Below are 17,397 nucleotides of genomic sequence, written 5' to 3' on the forward strand. Positions count from 1 at the left end.
CTTATGTAATGCCCCATATGCAAAACCATCAAAAAACTGTGGTGACATTACACAACCACAATCACTCAATATCTATTTCTAACATCCAATTGACTATCTCAGCAGTGAATATAAAAGGGTGGGTATATGTTGGTTAAGTAATGTAGAAAAATGGTTGTGCATCCGATAACTAACTGACTTCATATGTATGAGAATATAGTTGATAGCATGGATGATCTTACATTCGGTGAAAAAGAACCTACAGATAAGCATATAAAACAGGCAAAAAGGAAAATAGCATGGGCTAGTAAGCACATCTATGAAGAGAATTCAGGGGCTATCCAGCATAAAACAATAGGAATGAGTTTAGTTTGTACTCCTTTACATATCACAGTTTACATACCTAAGTTACTTGTTGTTGTGCCAGAATTAGATGTATCAGTTGTTTCTTCTGTGGAAGTATTCACTTGATCTTGCTTATCCATTGGGACTGTCTGACCAGCCATACCCTGGGAAAGACAATGATGGATGTAGTTTTTTGTTTTTCCATTCATGATTACCTTTCACACTTTTGAGAGGTAGAGTTAGAAATGGACAAACAATATTCTCAAGTGTCACAGACTACTTCATGTTTTATCCAAAGTGCTAGGAATTTAACTGAAAATTTTTTGGCATAGAAATATTTTTAAGTACTTAATTATTTAAGTGCTTAATCATTTAAGTACTGTAATTATTTATAACCATGTTTCAAACAAAAGTAATGGTGGAAAGGGAAACATAACTTTCTTACTCAATCAGCAATGTACCTGAAACTGATACACTTCAAATTATTTGGGTTTCACCCGTCCTTACTGTATAGGGGTACATGTTCTAATTTAGGATCTGCTGAAGTCTTTTGCTTAGGTTTACATTAACAAGTCTGAGAAATCCTATTATCTTTGGTTCCTTTGGGATGGGTAATTAAAGGGCTTTCCTCTCCTTTACTTACTCTCCTTAGTTATGGCTTCCTTTTCTATATATTTCACTAGATGCTCTCAAGTATCCATTTGTGTTTCTTCAGTAGAGGAGATCCACCTTCAAATACATCTACTAGGTTAGGTTAAACAAAAATTGTAAATATATTCCTCATCAACTTGTTTATGTAACTGAAGGCAATTGTAATATTCACCAAGATATAATTTGCCTTGCTTATGATGAACTTAAATATATACAGCTTAAGTCATGGAGATATATACAATACTTTGTCAAAAAACCCTTTCCACAGAATTCCTGTAACCTATATCTCCTTATATGATGGTTGTAGTCTACTCTGTTTTTTGTTTTTTTCCATCTTCATCATTCTAAATTGCTTTAAGTTGAATTTCATTAAGTACAATAGTGAGATATAACCACTGACAAGCCAAATTTAAGATGCCATAATGCAATGAGCAAAGCCTGACATTACAAACAGTGGTAGAAGCCAATTGTAGCAGCAGTTTGGTAGTTATTGATGCTATATGTTTTGCAAATATTTTGAGCTGCTGCTGATGCATGCTATCCTGCTGGGTCTCAAAGAGCCTAATGATCATTAGTCTCCATATCTCAATGTCTGACAGATACTGTAACATTTATCACTCGTATATCAATTACATTTTCATAATTATACTTCAAATACATGCATGTAGGCTAAAATTTACCTTTTGTTTTAGTGATTTGTGTGACTCCTTATGTGCTACTACCTCCATCAGCTCACAATCACTACCTGTAAATCATTGAGCATATTTGTATTACTTATCTCGGAACCCATAACATCAGGAACTTTTTTCACGTAAAAAAGATTAAAAGTAAAATATTTCATGCCATTTAACAGAGAATATACTGAAACATTTCACAATTTCAAGATTATTTGAAGTTAACATAACTATCTTAATTTGGGTATATCTATCAGGTTTTTGCCCTTGACCTCCATTGCACCAGTAAGGCCAGCTCTTGTTTGTTTACTGAGAACTAGAAACCATATAGTAACCTACCCTTGCTCATGATACTGCCTGCACTTAGTACAGGTGGCATCCCCAACTACCAACAGGAGATAGCTAATCTCCATAAAGAAGAAGAAATACTTCTATGGTAATGAGGCAGTGGTTAAATGGAACAATCTAAGTGAAGCAGATGTATCTACAATGGAAAAAATAAGATTTAAGAAAGTGAATTACTGAAGAAAGAGGTTAACTATGTATGTATAAGCAGTATATTAAGTATGTATATATATAGAGGCAGAAGCTGTCTAAACATACATACATTATGCGAAATTACAAACAGAGATACATATAGAGCCATAAGAGAGCTTGGGAAGTGAGTCAGTTGTTGTTCGCTGATGATACAGCGCTGGTGGCGGATTCATGTGAGAAACTGCAGAAGCTGGTGACGGAGTTTGGTAAAGTGTGTGGAAGAAGAAAGTTAAGAGTAAATGTCAATAAGAGCAAGGTTATTAGGTACAGTAGGGTTGAGGGTCAAGTCAATTGGGAGGTGAGTTTGAATGGAGAAAAACTGGAGGAAGTGAAGTGTTTTAGATATCTGGGAGTGGATCTGGCAGCGGGTGGAACCATGGAAGCGGAAGTGGATCATAGGGTGGGGGAGGGGGCGAAAATTCTGGGGGCCTTGAAGAATGTGTGGAAGTCGAGAACATTATCTCGGAAAGCAAAAATGGGTATGTTTGAAGGAATAGTGGTTCCAACAATGTTGTATGGTTGCGAGGCGTGGGCTATGGATATAGTTGTGCGCAGGAGGATGGATGTGCTGGAAATGAGATGTTTGAGGACAATGTGTGGTGTGAGGTGGTTTGATCGAGTGAGTAACGTAAGGGTAAGAGAGATGTGTGGAAATAAAAAGAGCGTGATTGAGAGAGCAGAAGAGGGTGTTTTGAAGTGGTTTGGGCACATGGAGAGAATGAGTGAGGAAAGATTGACCAAGAGGATATATGTGTCGGAGGTGGAGGGAACGAGGAGAAGAGGGAGACCAAATTGGAGGTGGAAAGATGGAGTGAAAAAGATTTTGTGTGATCGGGGCCTGAACATGCAGGAGGGTGAAAGGAGGGCAAGGAATAGAGTGAATTGGAGCGATGTGGTATACCGGGGTTGACGTGCTGTCAGTGGATTGAATCAAGGCATGTGAAGCGTCTGGGGTAAACCATGGAAAGCTGTGTAGGTATGTATATTTGCGTGTGTGGACGTATGTATATACATGTGTGTGGGGGGGGTTGGGCCATTTCTTTCGTCTGCTTCCTTGCGCTACCTCGCAAACGCGGGAGACAGCGACAAAGTATAATAAATATAAAAAATAAATATATATATATATATATGTACACACATACACAGACATGTACATTATACACATGTACATAATTCATACTTGCTGCCTTTATTCATTCATGTCGCCACCCCACCACACATGAAATGACAACCCCCTCCCCCCACACATGCGTGAGGTAGTGCTAGGAAAAGACAACAAAGGCCACATTCGTTCACACTCAGTCTCTAGCTGTCGTGTATAATGCACTGAAACCACAGCTCCCTTTCCACATCCTGGCCCCACAAAACTTTCCATGGTTTACCCAAGATGCTTCACATGCCCTGGTTCAAAACATTGACAGCATGTTGACCCCGGTATACCACGTCGTTCCAGTTCACTCTATTCCTTGCATACCTTTCACCTTCCTGCATGTTCGGGCCCCGATCATTCAAAATCTTTTTCACTACATCCTTCTACCTCCAGTTTTTTCTCCCACTTCCCTCGTTCCCTCCACCTCTGACACATATACCTCTTTGTCAATCTTTCCTCACTCATTCTCTTCATGTGATCAAACCATTTCGATACTCCCTCTTCTGCTCTCTCAACTACACTCTTTTTATTACCACATATCATCTCTCTTACCCTTTCATTACTTACTTGATCAAACCACCTCACACCACATACTGTCCTCAAACAACTCATTTCCAACACATCCACCCTCCTCCGCACAACCCTATCTATAGCCCACACCTCACAACCATATAATATTGTTGGAACCACTATTCCTTCAAACATACCCACCTTTGCCTTCCGAGATAATGCTCTCACCTTCCACACATTTTTCAACACTCCCAGAACTTTCACCCCCTCCCCCATCCTGTGACTCACTTCCACTTCCATGGTTCCATCCACTGCCAAATCCACTCCCAGATATCTAAAACACTTCACTTCCTCCAATTTTTCTCCATTCAAACTTACCTCCCAATTAACTTGTCCCTCAACCCTACTGTACCTAATAACCTTGCTCTCATTCACAAAATAATACAAATGTGAAGATATATTACTGCTCTGGTTGCTGCTCTTGCTTCCATTAGCCCAGCCTCCAAATGCCTGCCAAACTCGTTCTAGAATAGATCCTGGCTGACTGTCTTCATGCTTCTTACTTGGGGTCATCTGTACAACAGCAAGAAAAATAAAAGTTAGAATGAATATCTAATCATTTTTATTATCAAATATAGTAAATTGTTCCACAACTAAGACTCTAACCAATATCATGGCAGGATATCATACCTTTTCCCCGCCAACTGGTAGAAGCCTTTCTGGTGTGGGTATTTCTAGAGCATCTGGAGGAGACTGCACCTCTGTATTTGGTGAATCTATAGCTGTGCTCATCTGACCATCAAGCTCAACTGGTGATCCTTAATATAAGAGTACAAAAATCGATAAATAATTATCTTAATCTGAAAATGAATTGTTTTAACAGCTTATAAACTTACTGGTAAAAAGGTAAAATACATAAGGTAACTACTCCACAGTAATGATATGGATATATGGAAAGTAGGAAAATATAACACATGATTTAAGATTTTTAAAGACTTTAATAAAAGAAGTTTCAGACTGGGTATTGTCTACTTTTTCACAAAATATTTTTCTACCTGCATCATGGAATGGAGTCCTACGACCCATCTTATAAATTCTTCTTCCCAAATCATAGTTTGATCACTCAAGCTCCGATATCTGCCATATCAGAGACAGAACATACCAAGCAATGAAAGTACTTTTTCTCTGACCTCCATTACCCTTTCACTTCTGCTTGGAATCACTGCAAAGCTGTGTTTTGTGAAGTCAAACACACCTTCATAAAAAAAAGGTGAGCTGATTTAATTTCTGTTGACAAGTATGTCTGGTTCTTAACCAAAAGCATCTCTCTAAAAGCCTTTCCTCCTCTCTTCTGACCTGATCGATCCATACCTAACTCACCAATTGATGAGACTGCTCAATTTTGTTCCTTATTTTCCTTTAATTCAGCTTTGGATAATTCTGCTTCAATCATCAGTCCCCTTCTCCTCCCACTGAACTTTTGGCATCACCTACATTTTCCTTGTGCAAGGTCTTCTGTGTATTCTTCCAGTTCCAGGTCAATATGGCATATGGCCAAGATGGCTACCCCCTCAAGTCCTAATGGGGATGTGCTTTTGAGCTAGCTCTGATCCTTACTTGCCTATGTTTGACAGCCTAAAAAACTCAGACTTTTCTTTCTTGGTGCAGCCTACTCTAAAGAAAGGAGACTACTTTAATCCCTCCAACTATCTTCCCACTAACCGCTAAACCACAAATGAAAATAAAAAGCTTATCCTTCCATTACACTTCAGCAATCTATAATCAGATCCCACCACCCACAACAAAGAAAATTGACAAAGCAGTGACCACAGTGACCTAACAAGCTCTAAATAACTGCCCACTCAACTAAGTCTTAATTACCATTCAATGTGACATACAACTATCTGAAACCACACTCCCAACACATGTATAAGGTATCCTTTCTCATCTATGTTCTGGTCATCACCTAACAAACTCTGATTCTGCACATCTAGAGATTGTTCATGTCCATGATGTAACTACCATAATGAAGATATCATTGACCTATGTGTCAGTTTCCCCATGCATTCCCCAAATAGACACATATAACATCTTTGAACTTTATGACCTGTGGTCACAAGCTGTGGAGCCCCATAAAGGAGTGGAAGGCACTCCTCAGGGAGGAAGGTGAGATAAGGTTTATATCGTTCATACATACTTTCATACATCTTTGCCATTTCCCACGCTAGCAAGGTAGCATTAAGAACAGAGGACTGAGCCTAAGAGGGAAAATCCTCACTTGGCCCCCTTTTCTGTTCCTTCTTTTGAAAAAGTAGAAAAAAAAAACTGGAGGGGATGATTTCCAGCCCTCAGCTCCCTCCCCTTTTAGTCACCCGTTACAACCTGCAGGGACTATGTGGGAAGTATTCTTTCTCTCCTATCCCCCAGGGATATCAAAGACTTACTTGTCAGTTTCCACACGCTTTCCCCAATCAGACACATGTGGCATTTTTAAACTTTATGACCTCTGGTCACAAGTGGAGCCCCGTAAAGGAGGGGAAGGAACTCCTTAGGGAAACAGCGATTATGTATAATAAATGAATAAATAAATAATATTAATTATTTATTTATTTTGCTTTGTCACTGTCTCCCACGTTAGCGAGGTAGCGCAAGGAAACAGACGAAAGAATGGCCCAACCCACCCACATACACATGTATATACATACACGTCCACACACGCAAATATACATACCTATACATCTCAACGTATACATATATATACACACACAGACATATACATATATACATACACATGTACATAATTCATACTGTCTGCCTTTATTCATTCCCATCGCCACCTCGCCACACATGAAATAACAACCCCCTCCCCCCTCATGTGTGCGAGGTAGCGCTAGGAAAAGACAACAAAGGTCCCATTCGTTCACATTCAGTCTCTAGCTGTCATGTAATAATGCACAGAAACCATAGCTCTCTTTCCACATCCAGGTCCCACAGAACTTTCCATGGTTTACCCCAGACACTTCGCATGCCCTGGTTCAATCCATTGACAGCATGTCGACCCCGGTATACCACATCGTTCCAAGTTACTCTGTATATATAACGATTAATATATTCTAATCTGTAAACTATGCCTCACTTGCCCAGCTATTAACAGTCCAAAAATTTTTGTATAATATCTATCACCACCACTTCATTCTCAATTTTACGGGTTGTGTCAGGTATGTAAAGGCTCTAAATTAACTTGATTTTCTGCATTCAAAAGAGAAAACCTGATGAGTCCACTTACCAAGAGTCATCAGGTCCATCATTGAAAGTGGAGACTGGGGTGAGCGGTGATGAATATGTGATGGATGAACCGTTTCTCCCTGAGAATCTTGTACCACCCTAGATTCCTTTGCAACCACAGCTTCAATGACTGAAGGATCATAAATGCTTGATTCCTCAACAGTGACCTCTGCAATAGCAATCTCTTCCTTCCTGGGCACTTCCTGAAGAACAGCTTTGCCAGTCTTAAGCTCGGCATCATCATCTCGATTGCATCCTGACTCAGTGGTCCCACATTTATCTACAGCTGATTGGATTAGGTATACTATTAAAGTCTTACTTACTAACAAGACCTATGACATCAATGTAGTGCTTGAGAATGAAAATCCTGACTATATTTCATATCAGCAAGGGAAGGTAAATCTAATGTATCCTCATCTATAACCTGTTATACACTAGGTATTCACACTGGATGAATTAAATGCATAAAACCTAATCACTGACTTATGATTATCATCAGCTGAAGGTTGAAGTCCTGCAAAAAAAATTTAAGTTCTTCGGAAGAACCTGAGGTATCAACCAAGGAGTATGGAACAGCTGAAGGAGTCCCTTGCACCAAGGTTTATTCCACTTAACCCTGAAAACTGACTAGTTTCAGAACTTTTCACAGATGTGCAAGGGAAAAAAGATGAATTTAGTGCCAATGATTCCAGTCTAAGGATGAAACATCTTTTGAAACTACTCCCACTTCTATAACTGGAGATATCTACATCAGTAATAATTAACTAGTTTTGGTGGCAGAAAGATTTATGCTGGAAGCAACTCATATGGAAAGGACACAAGGGAAAGCTTTAACACCGCATCTGATTTCAAAAGGGCATCTGCCCAAACTGCATACTCCTTGGAAATAAGAGGCTTGAAAAGAAAAGCCTTTGGATATGCCAGAAAGAGAATCTTTTCACTAACCCTATGAGAGACAAGGATGTATAATGAATGTAGTAACTGCACTTTAGTCATTTACAATGAATAGTAAAATAAATTTTCATTCTTCAAAACCTACATTTCTACCAAAGCTGACACACATTCTGATCATGAACTCTCATCCACTGTGAAGTGAACAAAGTCTACCTCATTGCTACAATGATCCAGTAATAATACACAGTCATATGCATTCAGTCACTAAATGAAACATTGTATTTCTGTACAGCTATTTGCATTAACCATGAAATATTGAGAAGTTAAAAAAAATTGATATTCACTTAATGAGGAAACATGAAATAGTTAAATCAATGCTTACTTCTGAAGTACCTAATGATTTGCTGAAGGTTATCATATAAAGAATGAAGGAAAATTGATATTACCTAATCCAACAGGCAGCAAACGTTCCCTTGATGACATGTCTGAGTTGCCATACTTTACACGGTTCTGGTGCTCAATGGGTCTAAACCCTTCTGCAAGTAAATGCCCACAATATAGAAATATTATTTAGGAAGAATTCACTACAGCTAGTTTAGGACAGCTTTTTATCCATCTGTCTATATGTACACTTTAAGAGGCACAAAGTGCTAACAGAGAAGGTCCACAGGAAAGCAACAAAGATGGTGCCAAAATAAGCTGAGCTGAGTTGCAGGGAAAGGCAAGAGGTATTAATAAAAAAAAAAAAAAAAAAAATACTGATTTTAAATACTTAATTCTAGGAAACAGATTGGGAAGCTAAATTTCATATCCAAATTCTAAAGAAAGAGCAAAGCTCTATCAAATTTTGTGAAAGAGCCAATGATAAGGGAGGGGCAAAAGAAAATTGAGAGAACTATTTAACATTGATGTAGAGAGTAAACTTTGGGGAAATATAGGAAATGTGAAAGATATAAGAGGGTCAGAAATGACTACATCAGAGCAACAAGAAAGAAACAAGTGAGGTATGAAGATGATGAGGCAAACCAAAACTATATCACAAATTTATAAGAGACAAATTAAAAGTATATGTCCAAATTCTTAGATTAAGAAGCTCAGAAGAAACTTACTGATAAAAGACAAAATATGTTAAGAATTGAATATAATATTTCAGAGCATGTTACCCCCTGAAGACCCAAAAGTGCTACTATTGAAAGCCAGGGAAGGGCAACATGCCTCACGAAATATTGAAATATATTCCAGTAGAAGTCAACAGCCTTATGAAGAAGATGAAGATGAAGATGAAGCCTTATGAAGAACCTCATTAAACTATTGACGATGTATGAAATCTTTTTCAAAGAGGGGAATGTTCTAAAGGAGGAGAAAACAGCCAATGTGGAACCAATATTCACAAAATGATTACTGAAAAGTAGCTGTGAAGAACAGACAGAGGGGTACCTGACTGGCATAAGCTATCTATCTATGTATCTATATCTCGACCCTCACCTTCCTTCTGGGAACTCCCTCAAGGGAGTGGCCATGATGAAAGAGTCTTGATAAGTGGTGAACTCCATTGCAGCTTCTTAGTCTTTAGTGGCTTACTGGTAGAAGGCAACTCTACAGCAGTGATTCCAGAGGATCCTACCAAATGTTCCTACCAACCTCTACCTAATGTGTCTTCCTAATGTTCCTGTCTAATGTTCTAACCTAATACTTCTACCTAATACTCTCACCTAAGGTTTCCTACCTACTACTTATATCTATTGTCCATAACATTTGGCCAAAAGGTAGGGCTAGTGCTTTACGCTAACTACAGCAAAAAGGCAGGGCTAGTGCTTAACACTCACTGCAGCAAAATATAAAGTTACGAAGAATAAGTTGTGTGAGTTAAGTGTTGTGAAGTGTTATGTGTGACAAGGTGAGACTGTATGTTTGTGGACAGAATGCCAACAGTCCACATGTACTGAGGCAGAAAGAAAAGACAGCTACAAGGATCAGAGGAGTGTAAATTGACAACCAATGAGGTGTTGGTTCACTACACAGCCATCACTATCCCTCCTGATAACTGGGCAGGTAGTACTGGTAATATACCTCCCTGGTCAGTGGCTGCCTACCAACTACTACCTACTATTTCAAGGAGAGATACCATGGATTCAAGAAGGAAAAGCTCTGGAGTGATAAACCTTCTAGATTTTTATGATCTAGTAAACAACATCCTATGAAAAAACTCCAAGCTGGGGTCAAAAGAGGGCTGCTCATATGAAATGATAGCTTCCTAACTGAGGGGGTACAGCAAACAAACATCAGTGAACCCTTCTTAAGCTGGGCAAGGGAGACTTGTGGGATCCCTAAAGGCTCACAGCTGGGTGACCAAGATGATGAAGCACAGCTCAGAGAGGGGCAAATGAATTACTTGCAGAGGATGTTGAGGATTCTTTTTCTTCTCCAAACTTTTAATTTGTCTAAACGAGGGCCTCTTTGCTCTAAGGAGTCCATTTTCCTACTTCCATGTGGAGTACTCTTAAGATGAAAAATGATAATTATCATGTACCATCTATCAGTGGGCCACAGGAGGTCTGAGGACAATTCTTTTAATCAACACAAGTTATTTCACACGGCATCATTTCCATAGGGCAACCCTGACTATGATTTTATATCTGAGCAATCTCGAAACAGTGAGCTTGGAGCCATTTGCATTATAATTTCCTCCTGCTATGCAATCCTATTCCTATTCATCATATCAAATTCATCAATGTATGGAAAACAAAAGCTCTCTTTAACGGTGCTAATTCCTATCCTTGTCCTTTCTTTTAAAATATCATCCTAAGCTAATATATTAATAAATCTCACACTTACTGCATATCTTAACCCTTTTGTTTTTTAGTCTACCCCTACTGTGAAAAAGATACAGGAAACTGCATTTTTTATATCAATATGAAGTGCTCATATCAAAACCAATACCTTATTATTATGGATAATGGTCCTGCAATCACATTTATCAAAGGGATACACATTAGGCCACAGTGCAATCACTGCCTCTTAAACATGGAAATGCATTAAGACTTACTAATCCCGCTGGTCCTGCATGGCGCCTGCTTCCTGGTCTCAAAGTGCTTCCTCCTCACTGTACTCTTCCACTTCAGACAAAGGAGAATGTTAATTTTTTTCTTTTGTTAAAGCCATCCAGCACTTACCTTATTTTCAGTGATAATCACATGGGCAGCAGGAGTGCAGAACACTCAGATATGGGTGGTGGGGCTGGCAGGGACATATTGGATGCTATAGATTTGCCTCACATGAAATAAGCTCCAGTAAAAGGCATGCAACTATCCCCCTAACTTTGCCAGAGTTATAGATTTTACTGTGCATGTGGAATTTATGTTAATAGGCAGCTAGACTGAGGTCTTGCACTGATGAGTACAACAGCACTGAAAGGGTTAATGTGCTTTAAAATCTGCACTCATGTGCATCAAAACAAAGAAAATTTAAGATTATCTCTGCTAAAATATTGGCAAATCTCAACATCAGATAAAAGAAGTGGATATTTAGGTATTCTGTAGAAGGTGCTACAAATTATTATGCAAACTGTACATGAAAAACCAACCTGCACCACTTTGTCCATAGGACTGAACTGATTTTGGAGAAAGGTGGCTACTTGTTATGGGAGTTTTCTTTGTATCCTGTCCATTTGCCTTTTGTTGCTGAAATACATTAATATACAGTGTAGTATATGCCAATTCAATATAAACACAGGAAAATAAAAAAATATAGAAGTAATGTTTATTAATCTCTACTGATAATTGATATAAGCAGTTCCATTACTTGAGCTTTCTGCCTTACCCTTTGGTATTCGAGAATAAATAATTTTCTGTTTAAAGAACGCAAATTCTCTCTTCAAGACATGATGCAAAGCAATGAACTAATTCTAAAACTTTGCTGAAAAGATCAAACTCACTGATATGAATAAAGCCCTCTAATACAAATTTGGTGCTGTATGTTGAACGATTGAAAAATTACAGAGAAAGGGCGAACATGTGAGACTGGTAATGAGCTGAAGTATCGAGAGAAAAAAGGCATGCAAAATTAGCTGCAGTATGAAACAAGAAAAGTGAAGACAAATATTTTTTGAGTAGTAAGCAATACATGCAATAACTTGTGATATGTGAATTAAAAAATACAGATTTATAAAAAGACAAACCCCTGACATATGTAATTAGAAAAATTAATGATTTATTCTCCTAAACTCAACTCTCTCAAATATTACCCTTTGTCCTGATATGGACATGATGGTTGAAGATGATGAGAAGACTACTCATTTAATTTGCAGCAGTTATACTAGATGAACAAGTAACTTATAGAGAAAAGTGACTTACACTAGGGCTTCAAGTTAGGATTAAGTTCCTAGAAAACATATTGCAAGTCAAAACTGTCATAAGTTCAATAGTCCAAACCCATTATAAGGGGGATTACATTTCTGGCCAAACTGTGAGGGTCTCAGAGCAAGGGCAGGTCTATAGTATACTCCCAGATGGGTTAGGGGTGGGAGGGCAAGTAAGTTGTTGTTTGCAGATGACATAGCTTTGGAGGCAGACTCAAGAAAGAAACTCCAGAAACTGGCATCAGAACTTGGGAGAATGTGTAAGAAGATGCTGAAACATGAAAGCAAACTTGAAGAAAACGATACAGGAAACTGCATTTTTCTTATCAATATGAAGTGGTCATATCAAAACCAAGACCTTATTATTATGAATAACGGTCCTGGAATCACATCTATCAAAGGGATACATATTAGGCCACGGTGCAATACTTACCTTCAAGTATCTACGACAAGATTTTGCTATGAAGGCAGTGCACATCTCGCTTGATGAATGAAATTATTCTTGTCAGATGCCACCTGCATTACATAATTATCTATTCTGAGTTTATCTGGGAGTGAGAAAGAGTACGTACCTACTTACAAGTACCTATGAAACATGAGTTGTTGAAAACTTCATCCCTATCAGGTTATCAATCACCGTAATAGTCTTCCTAGGTCAACCATATTCAGCTTTCTGGGAAAGAATGACAGAAGGAAGCCCAAACAAATGTCCTAATGGTGAAGTCAGCCCAGCCATTACATCTCGAAATCTCACTTGCCGACACATTTTCTTGCTTCCAAGCAAGAATGTTGCTTCAAGCAAGAATGCAGGGCATTGCTTCCTGAGACAGCTTCTTAGGACCCATGGTTAATTGCTGGAAGTGAAAAACTATCACCCAGAACAAATAGAACAAAAGTATCATTAGGATAGGGAAACTGAGCAAAAGTCATATCTCCCCACCCTCAAAAATATGGGGTAAGTGAGGTGGCAAAACAAATTCAAATGACTTCATGCACCATGCTGCCTGATATACGATATCTCACTAAAGGTGAGTAATGTTCTACAGAAAACACCCGAAGCATGAAAGCCTTGATTTAAATATATTTCACTTGAATACATGTATTTTTTCAATTCTTTCACCTTGCTTGTTGTATAATGCCATCTTTCTTGGTGGCTACTCCTAGTTGTCTATTTGAGATTCATCCTGGAGCAGAAAAGCAAAGTATACTAGTTATGAGAAAAGATATATCCTGTTTACCATATGAACAGTAAAGACTAGGTCTAGATTTTGCAGTCCATATCTTAATAGATGCTTTAATGGGCTAAAAGCATTATGGCATATCTGCCAATATTTAGGGTCCATATAAGAATCAGCAGATCTTAAGAAAGGGTTACCAGACCCTGCCTACAAATGGTTACACTGACGGTGGGAAGTCACTTCTGTTGAGACTAAATCATCCTCATTAGATGAGAAATAGTGCAATCTCATCGAAGAACTTCTTGATCCAAAGGAGCCAATCAATTCCCTACTTCTGACAGGAGTGGAGCTTCAAAGCTCTAGGAGCCCCATGAAAAGGGTGTTGGGGATTTTTGATGATGATCATCATCATCATTATAATCTAAAACATTTCTGTACCCTCATCAGGTGATGGGTGCTACAAAGAGGATATGAAATAAGAGTAAGGTTTTAAAAATTTTCTACACTGACATAAGCTTACTAACTTTTCATATTGATCCTGTTCTCTTTCTCATCATACAAGCGAAATTCAAAACTGTGCATGTGCTGCATTACAACAGCAGTAAACCTAATTATCAACCAGCAATTTTTGTGAATGCACAAAGAAAACTTCTCTTTTGCATACAAATACAGAAATATGAAAAATACTGATTCAAACAAATTTTATATTCTGATAAGCATTCCAAATTTGTATTATAATTTCAACATAGATATTTGCTTCAAAAATATTAATTGGTGTGCTAGCATGCTAATGCAAACAATAAATATGACAAATGCAAATATGAATAAAAGAGTGCATTGGTATTTCATTAACTTACAGGTAATTTTCAAGGTTCGTATGAATTACCTGGTTATCCTGGGTTGAACTAAGACCTAAAAAGCCGAGGTCAACAGTGCTCATACGCTGAACCTTTGGCTTGTGGAAGGCTTTGGCTGAGGCTACTTTGCTTTTCTACATAACAGAGGAAGAAGGCATGCATAGGTTATTGGAAATATAGTATACACAAGGTATAATACTGAATGTTTCATTATACTCTAAAAACACTTAGATTTATGTAAATTACAATACAAGTATACCTTAATAACACATACGTTTATGTAAATTACATGACAAGTACACCTTTACTAAAACAGAGACATGTAAATCTAATAATTATCTTACCTTTTCAGCAAAAATATCTAACAACTCCAAACTACAGGAAAAAGTGGCTGACTAAATGACACTTATTGAGATATACTGCATAGAATATTTATAAATGCCATTAAATGCTAAATATCAGGAATTTTTTAGTCACTGATTAATTATCTGAATGCCCAACATGTCCAAATATTGGCTCACTGAACATTTATTCTTTACGAAAATTAAAAGATTTGGAGAAGGCTCAGTGCATATGCCCAGAGGGAATCATTTCACATGTGCCTTCACCCTACTCATATCCCAAAAGGTAATGACCACTCTCTTTACACTCTGGATCTGTTAATCACCTGTCTTTCATGCTAGACCTCGACAATCCCACCACCCACTGGTTCAACTGACCACATTCTTGTTAATGTCTCCTTGCTAGTCACACATTTTCCTTTTTTTTTAACATCAAATTTTGGTCCTTCACTTGAGATGCTTGAACTACATTGACAAAATGCCATCTGACTTTCATGGGCATGATTACAGTCTTAGATGATGTTTTTATCTGCTGAGCGTAAAGTACAGGTTGTCAATGCAGTATTGGAGGCATATAACCCCCATCCTCCAAGGCTATCAATTCTTCTAGTATGTGGTTAACCGTTTCCATTCCTAGGCAATTCAGACAAGAGGTTTAGAATCCTGAATCTAGTAAAAATCTCTCTATTCCACTTAGCAAACTTTTCTTTTTCTACTGATAGGTCTCTCTTGTCTTTAGAAAAAAGTATCACAAACACTTTCAGCCATACTACCTATAATTTTACTTTTCTGCTCAGATTTTCCAAAAGACAAAGCAATTCTTTATGGATCTCTTTTCTCATCTAAGATGACTCTAACATTAACTGCCCCTGGACACACCTCCTCCTAATGCTCTACCCCTCCTTATAAGCTCTCTTTATATAGTCCAGAAGAAGTTATCTCTCTAGACATAAGCAAAACCATATATGGACCATATGGCATCCTTTCTCATGTACTGGAGGTTTGTGCTTCCAAACTTATGTTCGCTCATCTTTTCTGCCAATACTTAAAAGCCAGAACTTTTCAATCATATTCAAATTTTGCAGGTACAGCTTATCCCAGAAAAAAGGTAATTATTCTTACCCTTCCAGTTATCCTCCTGTTGCTCTGACTTCTACCTTTTCCAAAAGTCTTTGAATCTGTTGTTAGCTTTCATATCCTTACAAATCTTGAATCTCTCAGCCTTCTCTCTGATCAAAACTACAGCTTCACAAGGCAAGATTAATTAGTGATATTCTTTCTTATCTTACTAATGTCTAGTCATCCTCTCCAAATGACAAATGGGAATTCTGTGTTGATGCACCTGATGTATCAAAGGTTCTTGATTGGTGTGGAGCTGCAGTTCTGTCTCCAAGCTCCCCTGTTTTGGCTTTCCTGTCTCACTCTGTTCTCTCATGTCTAGCTTTCTCTCTACCTAGTTTATCTCCATAATTGTTGATGGATCAACCCCTTTTCCTATCAGTGGTAATGTCCATAAGCATTCTGTACTGTCTCTTACACTCTTCCTCTCTCTCATCAAAGATTTCTTTCTTCAACAGATAACCAAATACACTCTTATGTCAATAAATCAGTAAATGCCATGTTTCTCCACTAGTTTTAAAAATCTATATCTTCTCTTGCTTTATGTATGTTCTATCTCATCAACACTGCCTTTATAAACAAAAATTAAAACAGGATTTTCCAGAGGGGCAGATGTAACCTAGCTAAGATGAATGCCTCTCAAACCGAATTTCTTCATATTTCTCCTCAAAATTCCTCTTAAAACATTTCTGTCTCTTTTGATGGCTCTGCAATTCCACCACTCATACATTAAACATACTTTTTTATTTATTATTTTATTTTGCTTTGTCGCTGTCTCCTGTGACAAAGCTATGTCTGCCTTTAAGGAATTGGAGCTCCTGTTGAGGTGCTCAAAGTTCTTCTCTTCTGAAGAGCTGTTTTGATTGTACAGTTGAATGATTCATCCTTGTATGGAAAACTGCTCTCAGACCTACAAAGGATCTAGATCTACATACTCAATTGAAAGAGTCAAGTCCAACATAATCTGACATCAGCTATCTCAGTCTGAACTCACAACCAGATTCACTCTGCAAAGCAATATTGGTTCTCTCTCCCTTCTCCATTGATATTATTCATAATCAGCAAGCCACTGAGGTATGACACGCTCCTTAAGCTTATAAAGTTCTACATCATAACTCTGATGTATACGCAAAAGTTTCTTCATGTTCAACATGGAAATCTCTCCTATGTGCCTGTGAACTTTGACTGAGTGCAATAGACAGCATGCTATATTTTCTTTAAAGGCTTTTTTAAGGACTGATGAATCCTTTATGATGTGCCTACTTTAGTTAGTGCACTTCTTGGTGGTACAGGTACACCACCGATTTTCCGACAAGTGATGATTCGGCACCTCCTTTAGTCCAGACAAAATTACGTGAGGGAACTCGAAATTACCGCAGCCACCAGACTAGTTTACCGGGTGGCCACAGATGGCGTTGTGTGTAGGGCGCGCTTATTTACATTCTTTACACTGCACTTGGTGGTGATACTGCAATTCTGTGAGATTCTTAGCTTATTTTGCTTAAATCTAACCCTAGCTA

General features: G+C 38.1%; 2 protein-coding genes across 14 annotated transcripts in view; one reads left to right on the forward strand and one right to left on the reverse strand.

Moving 5' to 3' along the window:
* unc79 (UNC-79 domain-containing protein) overlaps positions 1 to 17,397 on the reverse strand; it is a 216,704-nt gene that overhangs the window by 50,710 nt on the left and 148,597 nt on the right. For 11 of the 13 annotated variants that reach the window (XM_071687677.1, XM_071687676.1, XM_071687673.1 and 8 more), the window contains 8 exons: positions 14,447 to 14,551; positions 11,609 to 11,705; positions 8,472 to 8,561; positions 7,133 to 7,417; positions 4,537 to 4,664; positions 4,311 to 4,419; positions 1,656 to 1,720; positions 383 to 488 (listed from right to left, as the gene is read on the reverse strand). In XM_071687677.1, coding sequence (XP_071543778.1) covers positions 383 to 488; positions 1,656 to 1,720; positions 4,311 to 4,419; positions 4,537 to 4,664; positions 7,133 to 7,417; positions 8,472 to 8,561; positions 11,609 to 11,705; positions 14,447 to 14,551 — 985 coding nt within the window. The remainder of the gene's footprint in view (positions 1 to 382; positions 489 to 1,655; positions 1,721 to 4,310; positions 4,420 to 4,536; positions 4,665 to 7,132; positions 7,418 to 8,471; positions 8,562 to 11,608; positions 11,706 to 14,446; positions 14,552 to 17,397) is intronic. The other 2 variants (XM_071687675.1, XM_071687674.1) reach the window with 2 other exon arrangements.
* The window catches only part of LOC139762701 (alkylglycerol monooxygenase-like), a 255,753-nt gene that overhangs the window by 34,290 nt on the left and 204,066 nt on the right, over positions 1 to 17,397 (forward strand). The window lies entirely within an intron of this gene.

Source organism: Panulirus ornatus, chromosome 44, assembly GCF_036320965.1.
Source record: "Panulirus ornatus isolate Po-2019 chromosome 44, ASM3632096v1, whole genome shotgun sequence".
NCBI classification, from domain to species: Eukaryota; Metazoa; Arthropoda; class Malacostraca; order Decapoda; family Palinuridae; genus Panulirus; species Panulirus ornatus.